The 15179-nt window shown below is 32.9% G+C and overlaps 2 protein-coding genes across 2 annotated transcripts; one reads left to right on the top strand and one right to left on the bottom strand.

Annotated features, from left to right (window-relative positions):
- Positions 1-1648: 1648 nt before the first annotated feature.
- On the top strand, positions 1649-2980 carry LOC120121875 (NAC transcription factor 25-like). Its single transcript, XM_039141167.1, has 3 exons — positions 1649-1903; positions 1985-2292; positions 2375-2980. The coding sequence occupies exons 1-3, from the start codon at positions 1708-1710 to the stop codon at positions 2873-2875; spliced, it is 1005 nt and encodes a 334-aa protein (XP_038997098.1). The 5' UTR covers positions 1649-1707; the 3' UTR covers positions 2876-2980.
- Positions 2981-12358: 9378 nt separating this feature from the next.
- Positions 12359-13189, bottom strand: LOC120121905. The gene is made up of 2 exons (XM_039141185.1): positions 12907-13189; positions 12359-12735 (listed from the first exon to the last, which is right to left on the bottom strand). Exons 1-2 carry the CDS (start codon positions 13187-13189, stop codon positions 12359-12361), a joined length of 660 nt encoding a protein of 219 aa, XP_038997116.1.
- Between the last annotated feature and the right edge of the window lie 1990 nt (positions 13190-15179).

Raw genomic sequence — 15179 nt, 5'->3', positions numbered from 1 at the left:
GCTGACGACGATAGTCGTAGTTAGACCATATAAGGATTGTAATTCAAAGATAACTTTTGGATTTTCGGTTTACAACAGTGAGAAACAAGTTATAGGGGTTGATCCCTGTAGACTGTAACCAACATATATCTGAAGTGAAAATCTATTCCATGGATCAATTTGAATTAAGACAAAAGTTGAAGTGTGATGTTGTTTTCACCATAAGTTTTCCTTATCTCAATTTATTTTTCAATTTATTTATTTATCTTATCATTATCTCAAAGTATTATATTTTTAAACAATTTAAAACCCTCTTTTTTCTCTCATCCCTATCTTTTCTCACCTTTATCCAAATATCTATATTCTCTCATCCTTATCCAGATCTAAATCAAAAAATCTACAACAACAAGAACTCTAAAGTCCCTTTGGATCAAACCTACTTCTCTTACTATTCTTTCCTTTATTTATTTATTTTTGAGAAGAATGAATTATTTGACAGTAATACAACGTTTGTCAATACGTTATAGTTAACCTAAATAAATAAATTTGAAATACGTTCTCTAGCCATTTCAACCAACGTGTTGTTACCCCGAAAACATTATACTTTCCATTTGTAAAGTGGGTCGTTGCCTTTTAAACCTGCTTACGAGACCTAACCACATATAGTATGCCAGCAGCACCATGTGTGTGCAAGTCTCAACTAGGATCTAAATCTCAATATCCAAAATATAGTATGCCTTTTTAAGTTTCGACTTATTAGAAAAGTTCCAAGCAGATTGCAACACTTTTTTAAATTTTGGCCCTTTACGCATTTATGCAAGGTCAATCCGTTCTTCTCTGCATTTTTCTCGTGTTTGTTTAACTTACTTGGCGACAGCAGATCATACATGTTATCGAAAGTAACGTTAAACTGATTGGCATTGGCACTGTACTTTGAAACCAGAGAAACCAAACCAAAAGAGAAGCATATACAAATTTATGAAAGTTATAGCAGTACAAGTAATAAAATCCAAAAGAACAAAGCACTACCGAGGGAAGCAAACTATCTGTAGTCTATTTTTTTCTTCAAATGGGATTATATACAAGGAAAACGATAAGTTGCCGGGTCAAAAACGCCCCCTTTTCTATGGATTTATGCCTATTCTCCAAAATAGTAAAATGGGGTTTTTATTCCATATCAGCAAGCTTAATTTACATGCAAAATAGTTTCAAAATAAAATCTTAATACAAACTTGTTTGATTAAGCATACATTTGGTATATGAAATTAAATAAAACTAATTTCGAAAATAAAATATATGAGTCAGAAACAGACATGGTTGCACACCATACTTTCTTCCCTTTTCTCTTGAAATTAGTTTGGGGACAGAAGCGAGACCATCACACATAAGAAAAGCGTGACATGGTAAGCGTAACAGGCAGTTGCAAACATGCGACCCCAAAGACATGCCCCCCTCCGAGTTTTCTTGCCCTTTACCCGCTTCCGGTGGTCCCCACCACCCGTAACCCACCACGTGTCAACATACCCTTCAATCTTCTCTTCCACGTGTCATTTGATCACCGTTGTCCATTTGTCTCTTTATGAACCTTAACAGCCAGCCACTCCCCTCCTTATAACGTTATGAAGTCATTAACGTATATCTTTAATTTCTTCATCTCCCTCAAGTTTAATAGTCTCCCAACTCCTTTGATTTCATGAAAGCTAGTAAGAAAAGTTTGAACCAAAGGTGATGGGCGAATTAATGGAAAGTACAGATTCATCTTCAGTGTCGCCACACCCGCAACTCCCACCAGGGTTTCGATTCCATCCGACCGACGAAGAGCTAGTTGTTCACTACCTGAAAAAGAAGGCTGCCTCTGCTCCTCTGCCTGTTACAATCATAGCCGAAGTTGATCTTTACAAGTTTGATCCATGGGAGCTGCCAAGTACATATACATATACAACAATTTATATTTGACCATGTTTTCATTGATCAAACTAGTCTTTGAATTTACATAATTTTGTAGGTAAGGCGACTTTTGGAGAGCAAGAGTGGTATTTTTTCAGTCCTAGAGATAGGAAATATCCCAATGGAGCGAGGCCTAATAGAGCTGCCACTTCTGGATATTGGAAAGCCACTGGGACCGATAAGCCCATTGTAACTTCTAATGGAAACCAAAAGGTTGGTGTTAAAAAAGCTCTGGTGTTCTACAGAGGTAAGCCTCCCAAAGGCATCAAAACGAATTGGATCATGCATGAATATCGCCTTACCGGCAATATTTCCACTTCAAAGCCTCAAATTTCTGATCTACCCAACAGGAAAGCTTCTTTACGGGTATGAGTTACAGTCCCATAAAACTATGTTTCATATTCATATCATTCACGGATATCAGTGGGTTTTCTCTTGTTGTTTTCAGCTTGATGATTGGGTTTTATGCCGAATTTACAAGAAGAATAATGCCCAAAGACCAATGGAAAGGGACAAAGGCTACAGCATAGAGGGCATGGGCATGCTTGCGACACTGCCAACTCCTAGCAATCAAAATCCAAGCGCTCTTACATCAAAAGCTACGGGATACGGGTCATTGCTACAACATGAAGATAATAATTTCTTTGAAGGGATATTATCAGACCAAGGGATGCGAAGCAGTTCCAATGTTTCAAAGCAAAATTTTCCCATGGCATTTACTGTTAAACGAACGCTTCCTCAACAATACTGGAACGAAACGAATTTAACAGCTTCAGAATCCGGCAAAAGATTCCAGCAAGATGATCTAAACTGTAACAGCAGATCTGGCAATATTGACTATACCAATTCGTTTGTTTCTTTGCTCAACCAGCTACCTCAAAACACCCCGTTTTATCCTGGCACGATCGTTGGATCCCTTGGGCAACAGTTTATACTTCCTGGTTCCTAGAATGCTTTGGAAGTAACTATATCTACAATTAATGCAATAATTCTCGGTACTTATTTGATGTTTGAAATGATTTAAGCAGGTGTAAGAAAATGCATTATGTTGGAACTATATAGGCCAAGTAGTTAGTGTATATGCTTTTGAACAATTAATACTCTCGATGAGGGACGTAATTATTCCGGCGGCTCTGTATGTTGTGGGATGTTTTTCTTTCGAAATTAGGGTATCTTCTGCAATATTTAGCGTTGCATACAATGATTAAAATAAACTCGAGGGACAAGAAAATCATACACCTTATAATACCAGAGAATTATATATTGAATGGTTAATCCCTTACTAGTTCGGAAGATCGTGGTGAATGGTGACGGATTATTCTTTTGTCATTTCATCTTATTAATATTAGTGGAATCTGGAGTTTTGACAACATATACCCTTGAAGTTTAAATTTAATACCTATCAACTTATTGATCAATATTGCTAAATAAAAAGCTTCCTCTAAGTTGATCAATATCGACTTATTTTATAATAATTATTTAAATATATATTATTTATATTTATAATTGTACTAAATAATTCATGAGTTTAATTAATATCCAAAAAGCAGCAAAAATACTGCAACAAAAAACAATAGCCTATGTATATCTTTATACAGTAATGACCAAGTACTTTCCCCTAACCAACTGTCTGAACCCAAGCCATACAAAGTTTTTTATTTACATCATCATTCATTCCTATTACAGTTATACAGATTTGTCCGTAATATTTTAATTCATTCTTTATGTTTTTTTTCAAAACAAATGAAATTAAAGCGTTAATTTCAATAATCAAATTATTAAAATATAAAGGGTGAACTACACATTTAGCCACTCACCTATATTTACAGTTTCATTTTGATCTCCCAACTATTTTATTTTTTTAAAATCATATTTAACATTAAGTTTTTATCACCCGCCTTTAAAAAAATAAATAGAACCACCGACGAGATAAGTTATATTTTAATGATGATGTTTCATTATCTTATAATGATATATCAACATTACTGTTAATTTTTTAACGATGAATTATTGAAATAGAATCAAAACGTAAAGTTAAATATGATTTTTAAAAATAATTAAATAACCAAAACAGAATGACAAAAATAAGTGATAGCTAAATAAGTAGTTTACCCAAATACAAAACGGTATGACAAAGCATGTAAGCTTTATCTGGTTGACGTTGCTCTCTATATTGCCAGGAGATTGGGTGATGTGCCATTTTACTTATTAATAAAATTGAATTTTTATGTAAGCCTAAGTTGCATGAAATGAAAAGTAATAAGATAAAATGGGGAAAGCCAAGAAAAAACCACATAAGAAATGTAGACACTCGTTTTGTCTGGATTATTGTTATTTATATTATTATTAATATTTATTATTATTATTATTATTTACTATTATTGTTATTACTGGTTTTTTACAAGCTAAAACCCAAAGTCGAAGCAGCCCAAATAGCAGTCAAAACCCAAACCAGAAACAGCTCAAAGGGTAGTCCAAGCCCAAATCGAAGTGAGCCCAAGCTGTTAGGGTTTGCAGAAACCTTTGCTCCCATCAAGTCCCAACACCGCCGAGACTCCAACCTCTCAATGCGTGAGATGCATACGCGTCAATCCAGCAGCCACCACGCCCCGATCAGCCTACACACGCCAGACCAAGCATTGGTCATCACTTCTCACCTTCCCGAGGTCTGCAACCACCGTCAAATTTGTCGTCGGTCACCACGAAAAGTTTAAAGAGAGGCCTCGGGGTAAATGTTTTTACCCCGTTCATACGTATGTCACCTGTCGCATTTCATCCGATGTGTCTCACTCTCCTCGGTCCAAGCACTCGAAGCAAAAAAAAAAAAAGTCAGACCCTTACCTAAAACATGCAACACCGGAAAAAAAAAGTAGGAAAGAGAAAAAGTCCTCTCTTTTTTCAGTGATATACAACAACCATCAACACAGAGAAATAATAGAGGGGGAACCATCAACAAAAGAAGAACACAAAAGGGAGAAGATTTGAAATTCCAAGGGATTTTCGAAAACAATGGAGAGCTCCTTTCGAAAGAAAAAAAAGATGAAGAAGCTTACCATCTCTAGTTTCGCTGAAAAACTCAAACGTTGTCGGAAGGTGGTGCCTTTTCTTTTAAGGTAACCTCTTCGAATCTCCTAGATCTAGGACGAGGGAAGAGGATCTAGGGCAAGGGGTGTTTGGATTCGGGTTTAAGGAAGAGAGGGGTTGTTTTGGGTAAGTTAGTCGAACTCTGACCGTTGTGGGCGACGACTGAGTGCTCCAACGAGCGATGGTCGGAGGTTATCGGCTTCTCCCGACGAGGAAAAGAAGAGAGAAGGTATAGAGAAAAAAAATCTTATCTCTTTAAAAAGAGAAAGAAAAGGAAAAAAATGAGGGATTAAGCCCATTTTGGACCACATTTTGGGTATTTATACCCAATCTGAAACGACTTCGTTTGAGGGGGAGAGTGAGCACCTAGCGCGTAGGTAATCCCTACGAGGGGTCTTTATACTTTGTAACCCTTTCATTTTAGCGACTAATACAGATTTTGATTGTTATGATATGGACTCCAAATTTATTCTTACTTGCATTTTAGTCATCATGCATGTTCTGATGAGCTTTGGTTTAATAATTGTTATAGTCCTTAAATTTGGGTCTAATACTCTTTGATCCTCAATTAGTTGTGTGTAAACATATGATAATCATGTTGTAGGCCCTTCTAGATTTATTTAATTTTTATTTCGACCATTGTTTCAACTTGGTTACATAAAACAAAATGAAATCATTGTCAATAGGTCCTTGTAATTCTAGTTTAGTTTTGATCTAGCCTATTAGTTTCACTTTAATCCTTGTTTGTTTTTCAGCCACTGTTTTAGGTTTATCCTAAATTTAGAACCTTATTTTTATATTGTTCATTTTAGTCATTCTGCTCATATTTGGGTTTATTTCATTTTTGGGTTTATTTCATTTCTAGTATACATGCTGTAATATATTTTCATTTTTGTTGTAACATCCTCAATACCGGGTTGGTGATTAAATTGTAAAATTTTAGAATTTGGGGATAAAAGTAGGATAGTTGAGTAGTTCAATGATTTATGTGTAGATATTTTCTTAAAGTTGTTAATAATTATTAAAGGAATTAAAGGGCAAAATGGTCATTTGACCAGAAAGATATTTTTCCCCTTAATAAATATGAATCACGTGGGGGTGGGGAAAAGAGTTATCTGAAAACTCTTTCTTCTTTCTTCTTCTTCCTCTCCTCCCGTGAAGGCTCCAAAGCAAAGGTGAGTTTTTTGGTTAATCAATTAATTGTTGATTTTATGAGTTAGTTTTGATCATTAGATCATAACTAAGCTTAAGGAAAGCTTAAGTTATCTTAAAATCAAAAGATAATTGAGTTAGAGGAGATTGAATAATTGGAGTTTTTAAGTGAAATTTTGAATAAGAAGGTTTATATGAATTTAGAGGATGAATTTGACTTGTCATCTATGAGAATAAGAAGCTAGAAGTGTTAGAATTAAGTTTGGGTAACATGGAAAATTTGTTATGATTATTGATTTCTATATGGAGAATAGAATTTTGAGGTTTAAGATGAAATTAATGGGTATTAATTAGTTTAAGTATGTATATTTGAGTTAAGAATATTAAAGGAAGTGAAATATGAAGTGTGGAGCTGAAAATGAAGTGATTCTCGAGCTCAAAACATGATTTCTGGGCTAGGGGAATCGGTACCCATTCAATGGGAATTAATACCCATTCAAGGGAGAATCGGTACCCATTCAAAGGGGAATCGATACCCCCTCAACCGAACCAGAAATTCCAGAATGTCTTTGGGGAACCGATTCCCCCACAGTAGGGAACCGATTCCCCCCTAAAAGAAAAAGTGTTTATTGGTTTAATGAGTTCGGTTAAGTTTCTAGTATCAAATTACAAGGTATAGGTATCTAAGAATTGCCTTAAAATGTATAATTATGTACATTCAGAGCCTGAACGAGTTCCGGAATCATTGTCAAGTAAGATCGATCAAAGGGAAAGATAAGATATTGGAATTGACTAGTGAGGCCAGGTGAGTGCATATTCAATAATATATGATGGGTGATGGGAAGAAGACTTACGATGAGTCTATTTCCTAAAGAGTTACATATGAATTCATGATTAAAGGCATGAGTTGAATATGAGTGTATGTATGCTTGATTATATGAATTGGTATGTTTTGTATGTGCTATGTGGTTTATGTACAAACACTATTAAGTGTTAATGAGAGAATATCAAATAAGTTATGAAATTATATGAATACAGAAGATAAGTCAAGAGATGTAAGGAAATGGAAATAGAGGTTTATGAAGAATCATAGGAGAATAAATATAAGTAATAAGATAATGAAATATAAGACCATGTGAATGCATGGTTATAAGAATTAGTAAAATAGAGTTATTTGATTTAATGAGAATTAAGGAAACTAAATAAGATTGAATTATAGAATGGAATGGGAATAATATATCAATTAGGGAACTTGAATATAAAGCGATGATATGTATATATATAGGATAAATTATATGCTAAATATCTATGAATTTATATGAAAATGTTATAAGGAATATATGAAATTGAATTAATTAAGTGGATTAAAGTAGTATATAAATAAAATACGATTAAGTGTAATATATATGTTTAGAAATACGACATAAGTTATATAATCTAAGGGAATACAAAGAAATAAAGCATAAAGTAGACGAAATGAGATAAGTTATTATATACCTATATGCTATATGTTAGCAGGTAATATGAAAGGATTCAGGAAACTTATATAAGTTATGTGAAAGTGATCTAGGTGTTTATATGTGAATTATTCGGTAATAAGTTAAATGAAATAAGTGTAGTGATTACAAGATCATAAGAGACAAGTCAGAGAATGTGAATAATATGACCAGAAACTATGAGCTTGTGTGATGAAATGAATATATGAAAACATGACTATGAGATATGTGATAAGAAGTTGTGATTAAATGATCAAGAGATATAAGCTAAGGGATATCTGTGAATTACATGAAAATGTATTATGTGTAAGTGAGTTACGTGATTATATGAATATGAAATCATATGTGAATTGACATGAACTACGTGATTACATGTATGTGTGAATGAAGCTACGAGCTTATATGAATATGTGATATGTTTACATGAATATGTGCAAGGATATAAAAAATAGTGCCCATGTTATGTGTCTTGAGAGATTTGGGGTATAGTTGGCATGCCAAGAGTCGAAGGTCTACGCGGTCTTTCAGGACATATAGGTATCCTATGGAACATCTATGAGGTCCTTTGCGACACGTATTTGGTCCTTAGCATATGTATATGATTCTTAAGGAATTTTCTACGTGGTCCTTCGGGACGTATATGTATTCTTTGGAGCATGTATGAGGTCTTTTGAGACACTTACTTGATCCTTGGTATATGTATATGGTTATTAAGGAATTTATATGTGGTCCTTATGGACAATCTTATATGGCACTACGGTTCAAATTCTACGCGGCACTTCGGTGCAATTATACGAGCTGTGGTGACAGCATTAGTGCACAACCTCTATAGACTCACATACCTATAGTTCTCACATATGTCCATGGGCTAATCATGAGATAATAACAAATATGTGTTTGTGATATGATAAATGTTGTAGAAATGATATGATGTTGTGTGTGTGTATATTGTTTGATTAAGGGGTTTAAGTATAAAAGTATGTGATTAAAAGATAAACGGTTAATGATGCTTTATATGTATGTAGGTATATTTTGTTAAGTAATCTGATATGATTTTGTATGCTATGATGAAATAAGGTGATTTAGTATAGCATGATAGAATGAAACAAGCATGCATTGTTAAATGTTATTAAGTGCATTATAAGTTTTATTTGCCTCACTAAGTCATCGACTTAGCGTGTGAGTGTTTCACACTTAGGTTCTGGAAAGCTAGAAGAAAAGCTAAGAGAGCAAGACAAGTCAGCATCTCCCTTACAAATTTCATATCAGAAAATAGATGATTTAAATGATTTTGGTTATATTGAATATAATTGGCATGTACTAAAGGATTGAGTTAATATGCTCTGATTAATTTTAGTTATTATGGTTAAGTTATGTAAATAAACTGCTTTTACTTTAATTAAAGTTTTAAATTTTCTTTGAATTTTGTCAAGAGTCAAAGTTTGAAAAGTCAATGTGACACCTCGGACTCGTATCCGGGTCGGGTACGGGTTGGGGGTGTTACATTTGCCATGTTTACTATTTTGTCCTTCTGCTCATTTGTTTCTACTTTTGTTATTTTATATTTAGTACTTCATTTCGATCTTGGTTCTTACCCTGCTTGTATATGCCTTACAATTTTAATAAATTTTGTTTTGTGTACTAAATGTTTTTTATACATATGAACCATTGATTAAAGCAATATTATGTTGAAAGAGGAATTTATGGGAGCGTACCTTAACTTAAAAGGAGTTTGTTTCCGAGAATTACTCGTACAAAATATATACTATTTTTACATCTCAATATTTTTTTAAAATATATTTATTCAATGTATGTTATTCATTAAAAATTAGGGCAATATTATATCGTATGGAGAATCCATGGAAATGCCCCTTAACTGACAAGGAATGTATTTTCGAGAATTATTCGTAAAAGATAATACCTCTTTTTAATTTGTATAAAAAAAGATCCTAATTTAAATGTTTATTCAAATTTGTCAATTTCAATATTCAGATGACGTATAATTGTTGTGGGGTGCTAATCCTTTCCCACGCGTAATCGACTCCCGAACCCTTTTCAAAACGAGTTTCTGGTTAAACACATATTACTTTTTATCTTTTAAAATTATTTTTATTAAAATTATTTTAAAAAATATTTTTAGGTATTCAACGTATCAAACCTAAAGGTCGATGACTACTCTGAATCTATTTATTTGTTTTTTATTTTAAAAACTCAATATTTCCTAAAATTAAGTAGGATTGCTCCCCGTCAATAGCCTTAAAAAACTTAAGGACCGACAAGAAATTGACTATAGATATATGAAAGAATAATATACATCTGTCGGAGCCATACTGTCCACAAATGCTCATTCCAGACCCCAAAGGTCATAATCAAGCAACTGGATATACAACATGAGAAAAATGAAAGGATAAAATGGTCATTCCAGACCCCAAAGGTCATAATCAAGCAACTGGACATACAACAAGAGAAAAATGAAAGGATAAAATGGTTTGCGGGTTTGAAAAACATGAAATGATCTTTTTACCTCATCTCCTGCTTCTAATGTTTCGATCAGGTATTGGCTTCTCGTAAAAGCAGTCTTCCTACTTGTCTCCCCCATTGTCATTACTTCCAATTTGGGTCCATCGTGTCCTTAGATGATTGCTTTTCAAATATCACAATAAACCAACAGTTTTTACATTACAATATCTAATTATCATGGATTCATGTTTGGTCCTCAGACATATAATTAATCTGGGTTTCAATAATCCTTCATTAGTTTTCTGTTTTTGATGATTGGGTTGTAAGTATATGTCAATGTGTAATTTTCGTTGAACTCATGATTAGAGATAAAATAAGAAAGTAAAGAATATCTGATTAGTTCATTAATTACATTATCAAAAGTCATGTGAAATAGAATCGTCACTCAGCACATTATCTTATTAATTCATATAGCCTCTCATAATTAAATTAATACAAGAAACCATTTATATACTCCACCTAATATATATATATATATATATATAATCCAATATCCTATTGACTTTATAATATCATACATGTAATGATTAAAAGTTTAATCAATTATATTATTATATAAAATGAAGATTAAATAATATTAATATAAATATAATAATAGAGTATGATAAAGTGTTAATAAATGATTTTACCACTGCTCAAGCATGACATATATAAGGTGACTGTAAACACCTATCAAGATAGTGAATCGATCCAAATGTCTAGGAGTAGATCAATAAAATAATCGAATAACTATCAACTAAAGAACTGTCAATAATTTCAACTATAAAGAAGAAAAAGGTGTAAAATTAAGATTAAAATGTCCTACAAAACAGTTAAAAATATTCATCATTTCTTTTGATCGATAGAAACCGCTAATTTTATTAAAAATATATAACATCCATAACTACGATGATGGTTTACAATTATAATTGTAAATTAAATACATAATAGGATATTCTCTTATAATTATTGACACAAGAAACTAGTCATTTAAGATCATACAAGGACCATACAACGAAAATATTAAAAAATCTAATCAATTGAACTCGAACAAAAGATATATATGAATAGATATGATTGTATCGGTAAACGAACTACAAAAGATGTTCAAACTATTGAAAAACTACCGACAAATCGGTAATTAGAGTCGAGCGACGTGAGAAAACTATCCACAAATGCAAATCAAGTATCCAACTTCAATTCGAAGGTCCAAAGCAAAGAATATCATCATGATAATAAATAAATGACATCTTGAACATCAGTGATGATGCCAAATCTAGCCTTAATAAAAAGGATAAACGAAAAAAAAGTCAATGACGGAAAATGTACCAAAAGATAAGAAAAAAAGGTGACATAAAGTTAGAAAAAAATATGTTATAAAAATAAAGTTAATAAAAATTAAAAAAGGAAAATAAATTAAAGATATGATATAAAAAATATGTATAAATAATACTGATAGAGGCAATTAACACTAAGATTGCTACCGTCACATATAAACCAAAGATAAAGAAAAATTAAGCAACTATTAAAATTTCATAGGTAAAATGTTATTATGTTTTTTCCCCAATAGATATTCATCATTCTCGTTAGTAAAGGGAGAGACTTATTAAATAAAAAAAACACAGGGAAAAAATATACAAAGTAAATTCTAGAGAGAGAGAAAAAGATAAATAAAAGGAAATTAATGAAGGAATATGAAAAGATAAAAGGGGCCGACGACTAACCTTAGACAATCATCGTTGATAATAACTAATTTAATATCATGACCAAACAAGAATTATTTTTGTTTAAACTAAAAATTGATGCAAATAAATCCATTTACTATTTATGAATCTATAGTTACAATAATATATTGAATTAAGTTTAGTATCATGAAGTGAAAAAATACATAAAAACCAAATTACATAACAAACAATATATATTTAAAAGATATTAATATCTTTTTTTCTAAAATATAAACCCTACCCATTAATCTATTATTCTTTTTTTGGTACATTAGGAGAAAACAAAAAATTAAATTCTCAACTCGCTCACTTCGTTCTTGTCAGCTGCCAACATCGCTTGGATTTTCGTTGGAGGCGACTGCAAAATGGAGGAATGTTCTTCTTGAATGAGCGCCAGATTAGCCAGTTTATCAGCTCATTTATTTCCTTCTCGCCAGATGTGTTGAACTTCAATAACCCATCCTTCCTTTATAATATCTAAACAGTCAGTAACAACTGAAATTCTAGAAAATCTTCATTCTTGTCTCCATTAAATAGATCCACAATCCATTTAGCATCCATTTCTAGTACCATATTTCTTGAACCAAGACTTTTAGCTAAATTGAGACCCTGACGAGCCCCCCAAATTTCCGCAATCGAACTATTAACCCTCCCTAATCTCAACATGAACCCCGCAATCCAGTCACCATTACTGTCCCGGATTAAACCACCTACAGCAGCCATGCCTGAATTCAATTTATACACACCATCAGTATTAAGAATCCATACTCCCTCAGGAGGTTTTTTCCATTTAATCAAGCAAGGATCTTGAACCATCCTTTTATGTGCATTTGACAGAGACTTCTCCAGATCCCCTGTAAATTGTTTAGCATAATTTATTACTTTAAAGGGATCAAACTTCGTTTCTTTGAAAATCCTTTCATTCATGCTCTTCCACGGTCCCCAAATTATAGCCATAAACAAAGGACCCCATTTTAATCCATCCAACCCGACCTTCTTTGAAAGACAATTTCATTTCAGCCAACTCTTAAACTCCAACGAAGTAAATTGGTTGTCCTGCTCCTTCACTTGTAGTTCTTCCCAAACGAAATTTGCTGCTCGACACATCCGGAATATGTGATTAATTGACTCTGTATCATCTCGACAATCTTTGCAGTTCGCATTCTGAGTCATGTTCTTCATGCATCTAACTTCATTCGTATTAAGTTTGTCAAGGTAGGACAACCAAATAAAAAATCTGATTCTTTCACTGGTTTTAGTTCTCCATACCCACATTAGATTGTCCCCATTATGACCACCCACCTCCATGTTAGACATGGTTGAAAATATGAAGTAACCATAAATTGCCCATCCTTTAAGAAGCCCCAAGTGTTAACATCATGTTCGTGAGGATCTGTAACATCCCAAAAGTCGGGTCAATGACCAAAATAGAATTTTTGGTAATTTAGTGACCAATCTCAGAAGAGATTGAAAGTTTAGGGATTTAAATGAAAAGTATTGATGTTGGATTTAAATAACAAAGTTTGAAGTAACAAGGGTATTATGGTTATTTTTCAGGAAAGATTTTTATTTCCCTTTATAAAGGGTAATAAGCACGTGGGAAGGAGATAATTTCTCTAGAGCATTCTTCAGTCTTCTTCTTCTTCCTCTCGTATCTCCAAGCTCAAATGTGAGTTTCTTTGCTTGTGGATTAATTATTGATTTTAAGGTTAGGTTATGATCATTAGAGGATAATTAAGCTTAAGGAAAGCTTAATTTGTTCTAAAACAACAAGATGAAAGATGTAGAAGAGATTAAAGAAAATGAGTTTTTAAGTGAATTTTTGAAATAGAAGGAGTTAATAGATTTTGAAGTTGAATTTGACTTGTCAAGGGCTAAATTAAGATATGTGAAGTGATAGAATGAGTTTTAAAACATGTTGAAAATCTGGTATGATTCTTGAAGTTAATGAAGAGGAGAGGATATTAAGTTTAAAGACGAGATAAATGAATATAAATGAGTTTAAACATGTATATGTAAGTTAAGAATAAGAAAGAGGATGATATATGAAGTAATTAAGTTGAAAAGAGTGGATTTTCAGGTATAAATTGAAATTCTGGGCTATGTGCATCGATGCTCATTCAATGTGCACCGATGCATCAAGGGTAAATCCCAGAAATTGTTCAATGTGTATCGATGCACCTGAAGTGCATCGATGCACTCTTCTAAAATACAAACATCGAATGCCATCAGTGCATTGATGCACAAGTAGTGCATCGATGCACCCCCTTAAATGTAAACATCGAATAGGATTTATGTATCGATGTAGGGTGTGGTGCATTGATGCATACCGTCATTAAAAGATAAAATGGCTCTTCTTTTAACCCAAGAAATGATAGTTTAGAATATATTAATTAATATACTGATTAGTATCAATAAATTACTATGTAGATTCAGAGCCTAAACAAGTTCCGGAACTTGGCAAATAAGATCGATCAAGGAAAAGATAACAAATCAGTATTGACTAGTGAGATCAGGTGAGTACATGATATTAAGTGTACATGATGTTTATGGAATTAAGACTTGCGATGAGTCTAATTCCGATAATAGATGACATGAGTACAATAATATAAGTATAGTATGATATGATGTTTAAGAGTACCTGAGCATGATCCTGTAATAATATGGTGCTAGAAGTATATGAGTAAATGCATAGGTTTAATTTTCGAATGTATCTTTATATGTGAACCTTGTGAATGCATGTATGTGTGATAATAAGTTATATGATCATAAGAGATAAGATATATGATAAAATATATGTGAAAGTGATATAACTCATATATGTTTCTATGAGAACGTTACACGATGTGCTATGTATGTTATATGAGTGATGTGAATATATGTTATGAGATAAGAATCATAATTAAGAGCTATGTGAAAAAAAAGAATACAGGTACAAGTGGAAAGTTATGTGATACGTGAATATGAATTTCATGGAAAATGCTACGTGAAAGTAAACTACGTGACTATGTGATATGGATATGTGAATGTGTAATGAGGTAAAAGATAATGCCCATGTCATGTGTTATGAGAGCTATAGGTATAGTTGGCATGCCAAGAGTCGAGGGTCTACGCGGTCCTTTGGGACATAGTGGTCCTTCGGGACATATGTGTTATAAATGGTCCTTCGGGACATCTACGTGGTCCTTCGGGAAAAATTCTACTCTCCCCTAGTGGGAATTATATGAGCTGTGGTGACAGCATAGTGCACAACCTCTATGTACTCACATACCTTAAGTTCTCAGTAGTGTGCATGGGC

This window comes from Hibiscus syriacus, unplaced genomic scaffold, assembly GCF_006381635.1.
Source record: "Hibiscus syriacus cultivar Baekdansim isolate YM2019G1 unplaced genomic scaffold, ASM638163v2 tig00110383_pilon, whole genome shotgun sequence".
Classification (NCBI taxonomy): Eukaryota; Viridiplantae; Streptophyta; class Magnoliopsida; order Malvales; family Malvaceae; genus Hibiscus; species Hibiscus syriacus.
The sequence above is the reverse complement of the archived record's forward strand: the minus strand, read 5'-3'. Positions and strand labels throughout refer to the sequence as shown.